Source organism: Loxodonta africana, chromosome 27 (assembly GCF_030014295.1).
Source record: "Loxodonta africana isolate mLoxAfr1 chromosome 27, mLoxAfr1.hap2, whole genome shotgun sequence".
Taxonomy (NCBI): Eukaryota; Metazoa; Chordata; class Mammalia; order Proboscidea; family Elephantidae; genus Loxodonta; species Loxodonta africana.
The window spans coordinates 35815793-35834121 of record NC_087368.1 but is presented as its reverse complement, the minus strand read 5'-3'; the positions used below and the strand labels follow the sequence as shown (position 1 = coordinate 35834121).

Genomic DNA, 18329 nt, shown 5'->3' with positions numbered 1-18329 from the left:
CCATCGGAATACAGTTACTGCTCATCAAGACTGAGTCTACCCCGGAACAGCCCTGTGGTGAGCTGTGGGTCCTCTTGGCGTGCTTTGTGAGAACTTTCTGCTTGTTTCGCTAACCTCTGCTCACCGTTCAGCATGTTGCAGGTGCGCTGTGCTGCACTCTTCTGTGTCTGGATGCTGGTTTTTCCTTAGTTCACAAACTCAGGCACCCATTTGTCCTAATTGGTAGTTCCTGTGTGAATACGACTTTGCGTGCAGTGTCTTAACGAGCCTGCAGCCAGTGCCTTTAGAATTTCTTTAGTTTGTGTATTTAATTGCCATTCCTGTGGCACGTCTTGTCTTTTCAGTGATGATAGGTTAGTTTATGGATTGGCTGTCCTGTGTTTCTCCTTCCGTCCTTGCTTCCTGCAATGTGCCGTTTCACCTGTTTGCCAGCTCTTATATCTGGAAGGAAAAGAAGTGAGACAAATTCGCTTCTAAAATTTATTATGTAAAAGACACAACAGGGATAGCTCTAATCACCAGATCTTTCTAGAGTATTAAAAAGTCTTTTTAATTTATGAAAGTAATAATTGCTTAAAGTAAAAGCAATTGCCAAAGTAATTGCTAGAGTAAAAGTCCCCTGGCCGTCCCTGTTTCCATTCCTCAAATGTAGCCTTTGTTCTCGTGTATCCTTCCAGAGATCTTACCCATTTATGAGTGTCCTTTATTTTCACGTACATACTACTCCTTGACATTTTAAAAGGTTTTTTTTTTTCTTTTTTTAAGTAAGCCATGTTTTTTACTTTTCTCACTTTGTGTCTCCTGGAGATTGTTTCATATCAGCACATTAAAAAAAATGGCAGTATATTATTCTATTAGTATATAGACTGCATTTTTTGAATTATTCCCCTATTAACGAGCATTTAGGTTGTCAGAGTTTTGCTACTACAAACTTGTACAGTGAACATGGAAGTGGCTTTTTTTTTTAAATATAGGAGTGACAATCTTGGAAATGCCACTTGGAAGTGCCATTTGGAAATGGCAGGAGAACTGAGCCAAACATACCTATAAAAGAAAGCTTGGAATCGACTCGAGGGCACTGGGTTGGGTTTTATATCTCTCAACTGGTGCACTCCACAGAATAACCTTTGTTGACCATTAAGAAACTGCTTCAATAATTTCTCCACCTTTGGCCTTGTCAAGGATAACAAGATAGTTCACAAAAATACTTACATGAGACCTGCAAGGTAATTGTGAAATGATGGGGTCAAAGAGCATATGTATTTAAATTATGATGTATATTGTGAAATTGGAGCCCTGGTGGCACAGTGGTTAAGAGCTCAGCTGCTAACCAAAAAGGTCAACAGTTCAAATCCACCAGCTACACCTTGGAAAACCCTGTGGGGCAGTTCTACTCTGTCTTGTAGAGTCACTGTGAGTTGGAATCGACTCGACAGCAGCTGGTTATTATTAGATTGCCCACCCTACCCCCCCCCCAAAAAAAAAACCCTGTAGTAATTACCAATAGCAAGTGATGATTTTAGGAACTACTTCGTTATCCTTGACAAGGCCAAAGGTGAAGAAATTATTGAAGCAGTTTCTTAATGGTCAACAAAGGTTACCTTGTGGAGTTAACCAGTTGAGAGATACAGGCTTTCTTTTATAGGTTTGTTTGGCTCAGTTCTCCTGCCATTTCCAAGTGGTGCTTCTAAGATTGCTACTCCTGTATTAAACAACAGAAAATTACACAGGGATGTTTAAGGAGTTGAAGAGGTTTTCACATAGTAAAGGAATTTATTTTTAACCTACTCTTCAGTAAAGTTCCACTTGGTGATTCTTGGGCTGGGTGCCATTTTTAATGTACTCAGTGTGGTGGCTCCTTACAAACAAAATTATGATGAAATATGTTCACTGAAGTGTAGGACCCTGTCCTCATATATTATTTGGAAATAAGGTTCAGAGTTCTTTCCTTACTGATGTCAGAATGGTTCCTTAGTGACGTTAAAATGGTCTGTTAGTGACGTCAGAATGGAGATAAACTACATGTGCCCAAGATGAGTCTTCTGCTGGTGAAGCAGAAGGAAGAGTGCCTTGTGTACAGTGATGTTGGAAAGCTCTCCACTAGTTGCATAGCAATAAATAAAGGAAAATAAGAATCATCGTTCCAGTGTCCTTGCTGGTAGGAAATTCTGCCTTTGACTTACATCATTTAACTAAAATATTCTTTTACCTTTCTTTCTCAAACTAAAACATTAATATTTCTGATTTGACCTCTGATGGGATCTCAGAGGGCTTGGAGGTTTAAAAAGCATGAAATCCCTGGTTGGTTTTGGCTAGTTTACTAATACCCCCCCCAATTTAATTTACATAAAAGGTAGGGTTCTATTTTATTCTTTCTTCCTTTTGGAAATGTCTTTTGCTGTTTATTAATGAAAGCTCATTGTACCCTGAAACAGCTTCTCTGTTTAACGGTACACTGTAGACTGCGCTAAACGTAATGGTTACGTGGAGTATTCCTGTGCCTCCCCAAATCTTACCTAATGTGCTCCCTGTCAGGTAAGATCTGCAGTGAAATCGCATCTTTTTCACTATCTCCTGTTAATATCTATAGTTTGCCGCCGACGACGCTGAGAGCATTGCGTCTTCTGGTCGTGCCAGCTGTGGCCGAAGAGGGAGTGTGGTGAGCCTGGCTGCATGCAAACACGATGATTTAAAAAATCACCACATTGTGTCGGTACATGAACTCCATGGAAAGTGAAACGTGCATTTGATAAAATGAACATTTTCCTCAAAAATACGTTCCTGAGAATATATACTCTCGGTGGGCTGTGTAAACTTTCACTCATAACTTGCCTTTTCACAGCTCACACCATGAGTCATTGTGTATTTCAGAAGTTTTCACTTTTTTATTCCTTGTTGATATTTTGTGAACTCATTTATGTGCACGGTTCTCAAGTTTCTCAAGCAAAATTTTCACATCGTGCGAAACTCATAACTATGGATTACAAACTCATGTTGCCATCAGTTGGTTTCCTTACTGTGGTATTTGAGTTTAACCAGTGTTTATCCATTCTGATAAGACTTGTGAGCTTTTTTTAAGAGTTGCTGATGCTGATGGCAAAGTTAAAAAAATTCTGGTCTTAGACTTTCAATTAGAGTAATAGTTGTAAAGACAACAAATAGCTATGTTAGAGTACAAATGATATAATTTCAGGTGATTCATTGGGTGGAGCTGGAAATTTAATGGTGAGCTAATGACATTTTTTGTTCTATTTTAAGGACTTGACTTGAAAATTACATTGATGAGGATGGTATTAGTTTAGAGGTAGAATAAAGACCCCTGGAATCAAGAGGCTGTAATTCTTTTATAAAAAATAGAAGACCTTTTAGTATATGTTACATGAAAAATTGTGAACTAGAAATCTTCACAGAGAAGAAGAACACCAAATAATTGTGAGATTTGTTGTCAGAAGTTCTGTGATCTAATTAAGGCAGTTGTGGTCCTTTGGTTCCGACGTGTGAGGTTGCTGTCAGTCAGAATCAGCTCCATGGCAGCCGGCTGGAATCCCTGGGTGTGGTGCAGATGGTTAGCAGGAAGGGTTGGAGGGTCGAGTCCACCCAGAGGCCCCTCAGAAGAAAGGCCTGGTGATCTGCTCCCAGAAAACCAGCCGCTGGAAACTCCATGGAGGACAGTTTGACTCTGAGACACATGAGGTCGCCGTGAGTCGGTTTTTTGTTTGGTCCCTTGGTAAACCAGTTGGTGCTGGTGCTCACAACTTAGAAAGAAAGGACAAGAGAAGACATGCGAAGGCACCCCGGAAAGTGATGGAGTGGAAAAGTCCGGGACTGTAAAATAATGCTGCCTGGGCTTGAACCTGCTTCCGTTACCTGTTAGTTGTGCGAGTGGCAGTTTTTTTGTTTGTACAGTGGGGATGGTTAATGGCGATCTCTGTAGGGAGGCTTAGTATGTGGATTAAATGAATTACTATATGGAAGATAGCTATCAAAATTCTAGGACAGTGGATGCCAATAAATATTAGGTATATGCAAATCTAAGCTGCATTATACTATTTTGAATAAAAACACTATTGCTTGATTGTAGTAGACCTTAAAAAGCCTCTGGCTGTAAGCTTGCTGTTTTTTCTGTTGGTGGGCTTCTGAATTCCCTTCCTGGAAGGGAAGGAGCTAGAGAAACAGGCAGCTGGGATAAAGAATAGCTGATGAGTGAGTAAAAACGTGTTCATTTATGAATGCAATAAATGTTTATGTATTATTACCATATTTTTATGTAAATAACGGGTGCCTTCTACGTACGTTTACCAACCACACCCTACCCATGAGGTAGTTTCACAAAAATAGGGTAGGTGAGGCACTGTGTTAAGTGCTGGAAATGACGTGGTAAACCAGGCAGACCAGATTTCTAACTCCATGGAGCTCATATTTCTAGTGAAAGAGAAAGTAAGCTGGTAAAGAAAGGAACAGAAAGGAAGCAGATCTCAGGGACTGTGAAGAGAAAAGCAGGCTGATGTTACAGGGAACACTGAGGCGTGGCTGTGTGTGAGGGTGGCTGCTAGGATGGGATGATCAGAGAAGGTTTCTCTGAGGAACTGACCATTGAGCTGAGACCTGAGATGTGAGATGAAGGAGCCAGCTACATGAAAAACTGGGAGCAGAGCTTTCTAGGCAGGTGCCAGGCCCAAGGTGGGAAAGGACTGCCCGTGTTTGGAGAACCAAAGAGGCCGGCGTTTCTTTCCCTCCGTTGCTTTATCCTCCAGTTTCTGGCCCTGGGAAGAGGAAGGAACGACGGACACTAGGCAAAAAGCATAGTACCCTGCAAGTAATTCTTTATTCAACATGTATGTGCTTCACTGAGTTGGTAGCTATAATGAATTACAGACGTTGTGAAGTACAGTGGAAGCTTTACGTAGAAACCTTGCTGCTGACAGTGGCGCGTGTCTTGAACACTGGAGGCTTTGCTGGCTCTCGGGGAGGAGCTCCTCTCTGTAGTGGGGAGCTCTGGTTAAGATGAATAAAAGAGCTTATTTTAGGGAGTTGGGATATCATTTTGGAGCCCCTTTTCTTTTTTTGAGCAGCTTAATTGCAACATTTTTCCCATTTCATCGACTCGACGGCAGTGGGTTTGGTTTTTTACTGTAAACAAAAATTAAAGAACTTTTTCCCTGTGTGCCAATGTTATCTTTTTCTTCTCTATTTTCTTAACTTTTAAAGCATCTCATTTTTTTCTGACTCAAAGGTTTCTGCTGCTGATTATTTTAGTCGCTCCAATCGTAGGGGGAGTGTTGTCTCAGAGGTGGATGACGTCAGCACCCCAGATTGGAGCAGCGTGAGTGGATTGCATGGAGTGGTTATGTTCTCTCACAGCTCGAGACTGATGGCTAACATGTTCGTTACTGACTGCCTAGGAAGTATTTATTTGACTATATTAACATCAAACACATTGTGTTTTGTTTTGGAACGTACATCTTGATGTGTTCTGATTTTTAAAAAAATTCTATCTGTGGAAATTGGCCCCGTGGCACCCATCACTAGCTTCAGTAATTATCAATAGTTTTCTAGTCTTGTTTCACCTATTTCTTAACCTTTCCCTCTAATTCCCTTTTTTTCTTCCTGAATTATATTAAAGCAAATCCTAGACATTTCACTCATAAATCGTTCAGTATGCATGTCTGAGAATATTTTTTTTACCATTAAAAAACCTGTCGCAGCCAAGTTGTTTCCGACTCATAGCAATGCTACAGGACAGAGTAGAACTGCCCCATAGGGTTCCCAAGGAGCAGCTGGTGGACTTGAACTGCTGACCTTTTGGTTAGCAGCCTGAGCTCTTAACCACTGCACTACCAGGGCTCCCAATTATGAAACTGTTATGAAATTAAAAGTAATTCCTTAATACTATCTAATATCCAGCCTATACTCAAATGTTCCTGATCAGTTTAAAAATTTTTTTCTTCCTCCCTGGTTTTGATGAGTCTGTGAAGTTCTAGGTAGACTTTGGAGATTGCATAATAAAATGTGATACTCCCCGTGAGTTGAAATCGACTCAATGGCAACGGGTGTTTCAAGGTGTCACTGGTTTATAATAACTGGGAAGAATCTGAATTGATTTTAAACATTTGGCTTATGCCACTGTTTTGAAGAAATGCCTCTCCATTCCTTTCACATTCATCAGGGACTGAATGGAGGAAGGACTGTCCAGTAGAGCTCCTTGGGGCATTTGTCATAAGACAGGAACCCCAGCCAGCAGATCAGGGTCCACCTGATCTTGAAGCCGCAGCCTGATTTCCCCCATTGCTGGTATTGGTGTTGTTTTGCCCACAGACCAACAGTGTCTCTTTATCAGGCACTTTGGAGGGAATGAGAGGCATTCTTTCTTAATGGAAAAGTTACACGTTCATTTTTAAATGAAGAGATGACAATTATTTATAATTAGCACTTCGCCGATTATATTTAAATAGCTGTTTCTGAACTAATTTAACCCTAGCAAATAATTTAAGTGTGGCTCTTTCCAGGTTTGGAAAACTGGCTACCAATTCATTCTCCAGAAATATCGTCTAGTAGTTTGCTTAGCAGCCTCTTTCTTCATAAGTATAGATGATTAACTTTAATTTACTGTGCACACTTTTTCTCCTAAAAGCTTTGAATTCAGTTGCCTCTAGTTTATGATGTCGGAGTTAGTGATTATACCCTTCTTATACTCATTGGTTGACAATTTATTTGAGTAACTACACAGAAGTGAAAAGGTTGGCAGTTTTTAAAATTTCTCCTGCTTCTGCTAATTAAATATAACCCTTAAAAAGAAAAAAATTCTAGAGCAGAGGTTGACAGATCTGACCAGCCCCATTTTTTTTTTCTCTTGTTGATGTACTGCTGCAACCGTTTTTGAATTATCTTTGGCCTAATTTTACTTGAAGGTGATATTAATGATACTGTTCAGTAATTTCCACATTCTGTTGGATTACCTTTATTTGGAATAGGCAGGTATATGGATCTGTTCCAGTGAGTTGGCCAGGTAGCTGTACCAATCCCATGACATATCAACGCTTTCTCTTCTCAACCTTGGGTCAAAAAATAGTTTTTGAATAGCATTATCAAATCAGAAAAAAAAAAAACAAACCCCAAACCGTTGCCGTCCAGTTGATTCTGACTCCTGGCGACCCTATAGGATAGAATAGAACTGCCCCATAGGGTTTCCAAGGAGTGGCTGGTGAATTCAGACTGCTGACCTTTTGGTTAACAGCCAAGCTCTTAACCACTGTGTCACCAGGGCTCTAATTATCCAAGTCAGTATATGTAAATTAGAAGTTAAAGGATTGGAATCCAGTTACTACACCGAACAAACTACACTATAAATATTTTAAGACTGCGGTGCAATTTTGTACCTTAATATAATAAACACAGTTAAGTCGATTTCATTTCCAAGCCTTTTCCCCATCTGGGTCGTCATCGTGAACTGTAGCTTGTCTGCTGGCACCTGTGGGGACTGGATGGCTGGTGGAGCATGGGGACCCTAAGAAGGCCAGGCCTCAGTTAGCTTTTTGTCTGAATGGAAGACGACAGCGCAGAGGCAGCGCAGGCCTCACAAGTGAGAACTGAGGAGGCTCTGGCCAAGTCACTGCAGCCCAGATCACGGGGCTGCCGTGCGGCTGCTCCAGGTATTTTCTGCTGCCTTAACAATCCTTGAGGTTTGGTGCAGGATCAGCTGGGACTGCGACAACTGGAATCTGTCAGAAGATTGCTAAAGCTGTGTAATCCACGTTTTCATGAACAAGTTCAGTGTTGCAACCTCTGAAGTGTAAGAGTGTTTAAGTTGATTGCCCACTACAAAAATGGGTGAGTTTGGGGGTCGTTTTTTTTGAGAGGTAATATGAGGAACAATTTCAAGTAGACTTACAAGAGTTTTTATATTTCTGAACGCTGTTTGCTTTTCTCTTTAATTCGTTAGCAGAAGAGCTTTGAAAGATATTCCAACAAGCCAGTTTATTCAGATATGCAGTTTCTTTACGGTTAAGAATAAGACATTAAATGTTAATCAGTGCATTTCACTGGCGTAGCTGTGGTAGAGGATTATTCCTTTGTATGGCAATAACTGCAGATATTAAAAGATAAATTTTAACACTGTTATTGTGTATTTGTTTGAAAACATTCCATATGTCGCTTAAAAAATGAAAATCAGTTTCCTTTTTTTTCTTCAGCATGAGAGATCCATGAGGTGAAGGGATTGTTTCTGTATCTTGAGTGTAAAAATACCAGTATTCTTGTTGTAATATTGGACTGTAGTTTTGTAAGGTGTTCCCGTTGGGGAAAACTGAGTAAAGGATTCTTTCTGTATTCTTTTTTTTAAATTGTGCTTTAGGTGAAGGTTGACAGAGCAAATTAGTTTCCCCTTAAGTAGTTTATGCACAAATTGTTCTGTGACATCAGTTGCAGTCCCTGCGATGTGTCAGCACTCTCCCCATCACTAACCTGAGTTCCCCGTTTTCGTTCTTCTGGCTTTCCTGCCCCTTCCTGTCTTTCTCATCTTTGTTTTTGGGCAGAGGATGCCCTTTTGGTCTCATATAGATGATTGTTTGAAGGACCACTTTCCTCACGGGTGGTGGTGTTTATTTTATAGGTCTGTTTGTTATTTGGCCAAAAGGTGATCTTCTGGAATGGCTTCAGTTCCAAGTCAGAAGGATGTCTAAGGGCCATAGTCTTGGGGGTTCCTGTGGTCTCTCTTGGACCGGTAAATCTGGTCTTTTTTTTTTATGAATTTGAATTTTGTTCTATATTTTTTTCCCACAGTCTAACTGGAACCTTGTGTTGTGTTCCTGGTCAGAGCAGTTGGTAGTGGTAGCCAGGCACCATGTAGTTCTTCTGGAAAAGTCAATTTATTACAGCAAGAAGCAGCATAAAAAGTTCAAAGTCTAAAATAGTTTTTTTTGTTGTTGTTGATATAGTACTGATCATCTCAATAAAAGATGTTTACTGAGAGAAAACGAGCATTCTGAATGTGAGTGATGAAAAAGAACAGTAAAAACTTTTGAATATGAGGAAGTTAGGATGAAGTGAGCGGAGTAGAGCCAGAAACGAGAACATTTTATGCTTTAATAATTAACTGAGAAAGATTTTCAAACCTTTCCTCTAGATTGGGCTGGGCAGGTTGGCCAAGGAATTGGAGTCTGGGTGTGTTTTTGTTTAGTTAAATCCCTGTGTGACTTCTTTTGTTCCTCGTGGTAACCAGGACAGAATATGCAGATAAATGATAGAAGCCCTGGGATTAAAAATAATAAAGCTGAGGTTTAGATCTAGCTCTGATGTTTAGTAGTTGTTCAGCCTTCAACAGCATCTTTACCCCTGACTTTCTTTTTCCTCAGCTGTCAAGTGAGGTTTTGGACTAGACCTCTAAGGCTCCTCCCTTCTCAAAACTCTTTCTGAAACAACCTTAGGACCTTTTGGTGGCAGATAGGTTACCTCAATTATGGTATGTCTAGGTAATAGGATATTATGCAGGTATGAAAATAAACGAGGTAAGTCTGTAAGTACTGATGGGGTATGACTCATTTCCCATTCATCCAGCAAATTTTGAGTCCTTCTTTATGCAAGGTGCTGTTCTTGGTATTAGGAACACACAAAAGAGCAAGACAGACACAGAGCTCGCTTTGTAGAGGGAGATCAGACAACAACACATGAAGAAATACCAGTGTCAGGTAGTGAGAAATGCTGTGAAGAAACACGAGCTACTTCCTCTAATCACTGAGACTTGGCGAGGGAGAAACAAGTACAGAATGTGTGTGGGACACTATTGTTAGGATTTTTAAAAAGGTTGGAGGTTGGTTGTCTTTGGAGTGAGGGATTAGAGGTGAGGAGGGGGCATGGGATGATGGGGAGAAAGGCCTACTGCTCATATCCTTTTGTGCTTTTCGAGTCTTTTGGGGGGTGAGGAGATACATGGGCATGCATTACTAAACAGGCAGACAACTGAATCCTTAATGCTGTAGGGAAAACATTGTTTTTAAATAATTGATTTTTGTTGTTGTTGAAAACATACACAGCAAAACCTATGCCAGTTCAGCAGTTTCTACATGTACAGGTTGGTAACATTGATTACATTCTCCAAGTTGTGCAACCATTCTCACCCTCTTTTTCCAAATTGTCCTTCCCCAATTAACATAAGCTCACTGCCCCCTAAGCTTCCTTCCTGTTTAACCTTTCAAGTTGCTGTTGTCATTTTGATCCCATATAGATAGTTCTTTAAAAGAGCACGCTGTTTAAGGCAGATATTCTTTACTAATTAAGCTAAACTTTGAAGAAGACTTCAGGGGATATTTTTGATTTAAAGTTTAAAGATTATTTCAGGGCAGTAGTTTGAGGGGTTCATCCAGCCTAATTGGTTCCAGAAAGCCTGGATTCCATAAGAATTTGAAATTGTATTCTGCATTTCCCCCTTTTTGTTCAGGATTGTTCTGTAGAATCTTTGGTCAGAACATTCAGTAATGGTTGCCGGGTGCTATTCAGTTCATCTGGTCTCGTGGCAAAGGAGGCAGTTGTTCATGGAGGCAATTAGCCGTGCATTCCAGTGGAAAAACTTTCTGATGTTAAGTTTGACTTGCTTTATTTCCAGTCTGAACTTTTTTTGCCTAATTGTAGCCTTATCCCTGTGTCCTTTGTCCTAATAAAGTTTAGAAATAAAGCTTTTTGACTTTTGATTTCATCAGACTTTTCCTTTTGGTATGTACAAATTTTTTTGTGTCAGTATTTGTGCTGCTAAAACTTAAGTTTATGTATAGTTTTCTTTCATCATGTAAAGAAAATACCTGAAAGTTCTAAACTTTGAGTAAGCACAGCTTACTCACCCCGTGTCTTCCTTAGGATAAGAATTAAAGTTCTTGACATTTTGTCTTATGTGTCTCAACTTTTATTTCAGTTTTAGTGTGCTTACTTTTGGGTCCCAAACTTCACTGACCTCAGAGAACTCAAATGAGTCACTTGTTTTTTTCCCCTAAAAAAAAAAAAAATAACAACATGCTAAGCATCTTTCCTGATTTTTATCTGTGTTCTTTTCTAGTTGGATGAAAAATCTGACAAACAGTATGCTGAAAATTACACAAGGGTAAGTATGTGAATTCCTAAGGGAATTAAGTTCTCAAGGTCAATTAAACTTATTTCTATTTCATTCTTTATTTTACTACAATTGGACTGAAAATGAGCTACCCTTCCTCCCTTCATGTCTTTCCTGTCCTTGACCCCCCAAAATTCCTTCGAAGTTGCATCATGTGAAACACTGGGAAGAGAAGGCTCTGGGTTTTATCTCCTTGCACGTCACTTGTTCAGCTTTCGGCTGCTCTTTTGGCTTCGCGTCCTCTGGAAGTCGATCCTGAGAAGCCATTAAATACTGAAAATGAAGTGCCTTTAGGAATGGTGGCGACAAATTCTGAGGTCTTTTCTCTTTTATAGCTAAACTATTTTTTTTTTTTAAGAAAAATAATTCCTTTCAAGGAGTTGCTTTGTGTAAAAGTCTCTTTCTAAGTAGTTTTAGAAAGTCATCGTAGGGAAAGGATTTAATAAGATTAATTTTATGCGCTACCCTACACAGATACACCAGCTTTGTTCAATAGAAATAAAATGTGAGCCACAAATGTAAGCTACATATATAAGTTTAAATTTCCTAGTAGTCACATTAAAAAGGTAAAAAGAAAACAGGTAAATTTTATTTGACCCAATATATCTAAAATGTTATATTTCAACATGTAATCCGTGTGAAAAGCTATTGAGATATTTTATATTTTTTTTCCCTGCACTAAATCTTTGAAATTCGGTGTGTATTGTACACTTGCAAAACATCTCAATTTGGACCAGCCACATTTCAAATGATCCATAGCCAGGGTGACTAGTGGCTGTAACACTGGACACACAGGTTTATACCATTTATTAATAGCACAGCCTCACATTGAATTGTGGGAACACAGTCTGAATTTACAGTGACACACAGTGTCATTGCAAATAGTATCCCTAACTTAATCAACAACGTATTAGAAAAAGAAATTTTTAAACAGCACCTTTAGGAATTTAATAGGGAGACTGCTAATTAGCATATAAGTTACAATGTTTTGAAATTGTTTATTTTAAATTAATCTGATATGCTTATCCCAGCGTTGTTTACAATATAGCAAAGATAAACTTAGAATACAAACAAACGTTTTTAGTTGCTATAAATTCTAGATGCGATAAGGAGTTTGAGTTGAGTTATGCTTGGTATGCCCGGGCCCTTCTCTGGGTACTCATCCCCCAGAGCCAGCGTGACCTGCCCGTAGACTGTACTCCTGCCTTCTCTGTCCACACTGTGTTACCAGTGTGACCTGCCCATAGACTGTACTCCTGCCTTCTCCGTCCACACTGTGTTACCAGTGTGACCTGCCCGTAGACTGTACTCCTGCCTTCTCCGTCCACACTGTTACCAGCGTGACCTGCCCGTAGACTGTACTCCTGCCTTCTCTGTCCACACTGTGTTACCAGTGTGACCTGCCCGTAGACTGTACTCCTGCCTTCTCCGTCCACACTGTGTTACCAGTGTGACCTGCCCGTAGACTGTACTCCTGCCTTCTCCGTCCACACTGTTACCAGCGTGACCTGCCCGTAGACTGTACTCCTGCCTTCTCCGTCCACACTGTGTTACCAGTGTGACCTGCCCGTAGACTGTACTCCTGCCTTCTCCGTCCACACTGTGTTACCAGCGTGACCTGCCCGTAGACTGTACTCCTGCCTTCTCCGTCCACACTGTGTTACCAGCGTGACCTGCCCGTAGACTGTATTCCTGCCTTCTCTGTCCACACTGTGTTACCAGTGTGACCTGCCCATAGACTGTACTCCTGCCTTCTCCGTCCACACTGTGTTACCAGCGTGACCTGCCTGTAGACTGTACTCCTGCCTTCTCCGTCCACACTGTGTTACCAGTGTGACCTGCCCGTAGACTGTACTCCTGCCTTCTCCATCCACACTGTGTTACCAGTGTGACCTGCCCGTGGACTGTACTCCTGCCTTCTCTGTCCACACTGTGTTACCAGTGTGACCTGCCCATAGATTGTACTTGTGCCTTCTGTCTGCACACTGTGTTAATAAAGCCACTGAATACCTACATCGCTTTCTACCACTCTTCTGGGCCACTCCCCTGCCCTGTTTTTAGTTACCACAGCAAACATATTTTTAAAGAAACAAGAAACTTAGAGATGTCATATTTCTTTCTCTCTAGCCTTCATCTCGAAATTCTGTCTCAGCAACGACCCCTCTAAGTGGGAACTCATCCAGACGAGGAAGTGGGGACACCAGCAGCTTAATAGATCCAGACACCTCATTAAGTGAATTACGGGTAAACTGTAGTCTTTGGTTTGTTTTTTCAGAGCAGCCATTGGCTTTTTTGTAGTGTACTGGAACTTTTAACTTTTAATAAGATTTAGTAGAAAGGAGGGATATGGGTTCTTTAAAAAAAATTGTTAATACAGCTCAAAGATGTGACTTGGATGTTTCTGAAAGGAAGGTTAGTTAGTCCTTTTTTCTCTTTCCTGAAAGTTTGATGGTATTCTAACCAGTTCTGCTAATTCACAAATGCCAAAAAAAACTTTGCAATGTGCGTGAAAGTATTTTTCTCAGAAATAAGTGGCCATATTTTAAGTGGAAAATATGTCACTATACAAGGAACCAAACCCTGGGAATTATTTGTCTTTTGGGCCATGATGATAATATTTGGCTATTTGTATATAGTCATCTCTCAGTTTTTCATGATAATAGAAGTGTTATAATATCTGGTAGAAATGCGTGGAGACAATGAAAAACTCATTTGACCCATTGAGTTTACCTCCATATTAAAAGATAGGAACTTTTAAAACTGTATTTGAATGCCTTATCTGCTGAACCTACTGTTTGTTAGGAATGGGCGAGGGTAGTGAGAAAAACGTCATTTGTTCAATATTGATTGAGCCCTTGGCCCTGGAGATATAGACAGTAAAACACATTCTGCCTTCAGGAGCTCACTGTCTAATAGGGAAGACAAACTGATAAAAACCAGTTAAACCAGGTGGTGTGGGATTAAGATCGTAGCCAAAATAGGACTGTTTGGGGAATTCAGAGAAGCTCATCTAAATTGGATTAGGAGAAGGGGTAAAAAAAAGGCTTTTCAGAGAAGACAAACTCTGAGGGAAGAATAAAAATCAGGTAAAGAAGTTGGAGGGGAAAGGCTTTCTCGAAGAGATACGTTTAGAGAGCAGGAAGGTTATCTGTGCAGCAGAGTCACCAAAGGGAAGGAGGAGAAGTGAGGAGTGGTGACGGCTGAGAGAGAAGGCTGGGGGGGGGGGGCAGGTCATGAAGCACCCTTACACGCCAGCCTAAGAGAAGTTCAGTTTTACCCTGACAACTGCAGGATATTGGATATTAAATAGGGAAGCAATATTATCTGATTTATTGACCGCAGTTTGGAGGAAGCATTGGAGGCCAGAGAATAGTAACCCAGGTTGTGTATGGTGAGGATATGGCACTGGGGGTGGAGAAGTAGGGTGTGCTCTGAGAGGGCCTTTCGAGACCCAAGAAGACAGAATGATAAGCTTAGTGACTGATTTGAGGTGGGGGTGGGAGGATGGGAAGCAGGAGCAGTCATGGGAGTCTTTTGGGGTTCTGGCGTGGATGCCTGGGTTAAGAGCAATGCCATATCTGGCATCAGGGGGTGTAGGAACATCAGGGCAGTGGAGGGAGTGGCGGTGAGTTGTTTCAACAGCACTGAACCTGCAGTCTCCCCATGGTCTGAAGGTGCAGGGTGTCATTTTCTGTGCTCCTGGGAGTTGAACCGTGAGAGACTGATATCTCTTTCTTACTCAGTATCTTTCTCTCTCTCATATACACACACCCAGCACATCACCAGCACAGGGAGAAAGGGAGATCCAAAAAGAGAAAGATACAGGATAGAACCCTGGGATATACCCACATTTATGAGTCTAATGCAGCTGAGAGGGAGCCTGGAAGGCTGGTAAGAGATTAGGAAAATCCTGAGTGTGGAGAAGAAGCTCAGGGTGGGGCGCTTCAAGGAGAGGGAGTATGGGGTTGGTTAAGAGAGTGCAGTGGCTAAACGCAGGAAGAGCCTACAGACCCCTTAGTTTTAGTAGAATACTGGTGCGGGCTGAGGCCAGTCTGCTGTGGCTGAATAATGAGGGCAAAGAGGGCAAGATGGGTCAGTCAGAACTGCTCACAAGCCAACACGGAAGCCCTGGTGGCACAGTGGTTAAGAATTTGCCTGCTAACCAAAAGGTCAGCAGTTTGAATCCACCAGCTGCTCTTTGGAAACTCTATGGGGCAGTTTTGCTCTGTCCTGTAGGGTTGCTGTGAGTCGGAATGGACTCTACGGCAATGGGGTTTTTTTTCTTTTTTGACGTGGGAGTTGGTTGGGCAGTAGGTAGAGAGAGGCAGAAGATTAAGAGAAGGTTTTTGTTTCCTTTTGAAGACAGGGGTATAATTTTTATTGGTTGGATTGAGCCAGTAGAGAGAGAGGCTGAAGGTTGAGGAAGGAGAGGCGTTAACAGACAGTGTCTGAGCAGTTGAGGGGGGAGCCCAGGGTTCAGATGAAAGGACGTAGCCAGGCTGAAGGTCCCCTCCCACTGATACAGCAGAGATGGGCACCAGTGGTGCCCGAGTAAGGTTATCGGCAGGGTAGGAGCAGGTGTCTGGGTTGCAAAATGGGCTGCTTGTGAGAGTGGGCTGGGGTGTAGAGAAGGTGGAAAAGGTTTGAAGGTGTAGCAGCAGAGGCAAGCCAGCCCAGGGCAGCGGGAGGAGAGAGCCAGCCCAAGCCAGTGGTGTAGGGGAGCCGACCCAGGCCAGCATGGCGGCAGCTTTGAAGGTGTCTGTTTCTTGAGCTCTTGCTGTGTACCAGGCATAAGTGCTGGTGATGCAGAGGTAAGAGAAACTCTGGCCCCCGGGTGCCGCAGTCCAGTGGGGAAACAAAGGTGGGAGGATGGAGCCTCTCGGCCTCAGACTTAGCTTGCTGTTGCTTAGCATTTGCTGCTCACGTGTCCGGAATAGACCTTATATACCAGGGTCAGGTACAAGGGAGACTATATTTTCCATTTAAAATTTGACCTGTTTCACTTTTCTTATAAAGATTATGGTAATATTTGGAGCAGATGCTTTTCTCATCGTTTAAATACTGTCCTAAGGATGGGATATCTCGTTTGACATCGTGTTCCACATGTTTGATTAACTCTCCTTCTTTACTCCCTTCCTCTCAAGTTAATTGCGGCCAGTAACCAGGTCATTGAAAGATAACTTTGTTCATACCCACTTAGTGCATTTTAAAAATGTCTGCATGAGTCAGGAAAATGTGCTGCTTATGATTAACTTACTATGTATTTTACCAGCTCTAGGTGGAGCATTATGTAAGCTAAAATTATATATTTAAGTGACTTATAAAGTTTTTAAAATTGTATATTAAAAAATATTGCAATCTATGGAGCTTTTTTCCACAAACAGCCATACCCCATTTGCAAATGCTGTTTTCAACACAAGTTAATGCCAAGAAAATATTTCACAGTTTAGAGGGGCTATTCCAGCCCCTCCTGCAGCCCCGCTGTCACCTGGCCCCTTTTCCCCTGTCATTGGTTCCCAGTGAGTCATGTTTGTGCACTTGGATTTCTCTGCTTTTAGCCTGGAGTATATGAACGAAATTCACATTTTAGTCTGAATCTTTGGAGACTTCTGATATGTATGTTTGCTCATGGTTTTATGCAACGGTTCATTCCTGTGTCCTGCAGGATATCTATGACCTGAAGGACCAGATTCAGGATGTAGAAGGGAGATACATGCAGGGGCTTAAAGAACTAAAGGTATCAGGGCCCTTTCTGCAGCCCACGCATGCTTTCTGTACGCAGAAGTGGTGGTCGCGGTGGGTTCATGAGCTCTGTTAACCCCACTGCACATGGCTTTACTAACTGTTTGTCTTTCAAGCATGTGCTTAACCTGCAGTGCACACGAGAGGCGAACTTTCAATCTCTGCTTATGTTTAAATGTTTAGTATACTTTTTGGACTGTTAAGCAAAAGGTGTCATACCTTACACTGTTTAAACCTTGAAAAATACTTGTATGTCCTTCGTGTCTTAGTCATGCAAAACTGAACTGGGGAAACTCCTATAAAAGTGTTTTTAAGAGTATTTTTATTGGGATTTGAACCTTAGAATCCTTCCAAGCTAGATGAAAAAGCATCGCCTACTTCTGACGGTGGATTCAGTCAGCATTGAAAGCAGGAGGAGGACACGGCTAAGAGCGTTAGTGTAAATGTCCCTCTGAGGGAAGGACCCTTAAGACTTGGGACCTGCTTAGATGTTTCTACCTGTAGATCCAGACCCAGTGCTGTAAGGAATTTGAAGGCAGATTTCAGTGGACCCTGCCTCTTACCAGCAAACCAGTTTTCAACATAAGTTTCCTTCTGAGGCGAACATTTGGTTGTGAACGACACTTGGTTATTATGCTCTTCTTTTTCCCATGTTTTCTTATGAAGTTCAAACCTAACAGTGTGCACAAACCAGAATTTTCTCTGAACATATGCATGTCCCTATTTGAAATCTAAATATGCTCCAGTCCTATAAAAAGATGAAAGCAAGGCATTCAGAACAGTGACTCCGGGTACACTCGGAGGACAAAGCTGGACCTCACAGACAAGGCCTTCATCAGCCTCCCCGGCATGATGTGAAGTAGCCCAGCTGCCAGCCAGGTCCTGTGTGCAGGTGGTTGTGGTCTGTAAGAAACTCACAATTAAGACTCAGGACCAAAAAGGGGGGACGTCCTGTGGGGAGTGACGTGTGGGAAGCCTGGCAGCTGCTGACACGCAGCCTGCAGTTGTGTGCACATCAGAAGGACTACAGGGTTAGTGTACTGACGTGCTCGTTCAGTCCTCTTGCTCTCATCTTCAGGACTTAATCCCCCTTTAAGGCAGATCTACTCTGTCCCATAGGGTTGCTGTGAGTCAGAATTGACTCGATGGCAACGGGTTTGGCTTTTGATAAAAGAAGATTACATTCCATAGATTTCCTTGCACCCAGCACTTGCACTGTCTTGGATTCTGGTTCGCATGCAGTTATCTTCCTATGGGCTGAGCTGTGATGGGGACTTCTCAGGCTGCTAGCCCTCAGAGGACTCAGAAGAACTTTGAATTCTGCATTCTGTTAAGACACTGCTATGTTTAGACCGTTACACAATTGACCTTGCTTATATTCTTTATTTTGGTTGTAATTGTTCCCAGTCCTAGTATAAACATTGCCTATTAACACAGTTCTGGTTTGTTAAGCATTTTTACAAGTATATATGTTTGTGTATTTTTAACAGCT

The 18329-nt window shown here is 41.7% G+C and overlaps 1 protein-coding gene across 12 annotated transcripts in view; it reads left to right on the top strand.

The window, feature by feature from the left end:
* The window catches only part of LRRFIP2 (LRR binding FLII interacting protein 2), a 113306-nt gene that overhangs the window by 57541 nt on the left and 37436 nt on the right, over window positions 1-18329 (top strand). For 4 of the 12 annotated variants that reach the window (XM_003415706.4, XM_023554842.2, XM_064277466.1 and 1 more), the window contains 3 exons: window positions 11042-11086; window positions 13223-13339; window positions 16761-16832. In XM_003415706.4, coding sequence (XP_003415754.1) covers window positions 11042-11086; window positions 13223-13339; window positions 16761-16832 — 234 coding nt within the window. Of the gene's footprint in view, window positions 58-2590; window positions 2660-5233; window positions 5324-11041; window positions 11087-13222; window positions 13340-16760; window positions 16833-18329 lie in introns of all 12 variants that reach the window. The other 8 variants (XM_023554845.2, XM_023554843.2, XM_064277467.1 and 5 more) reach the window with 4 other exon arrangements.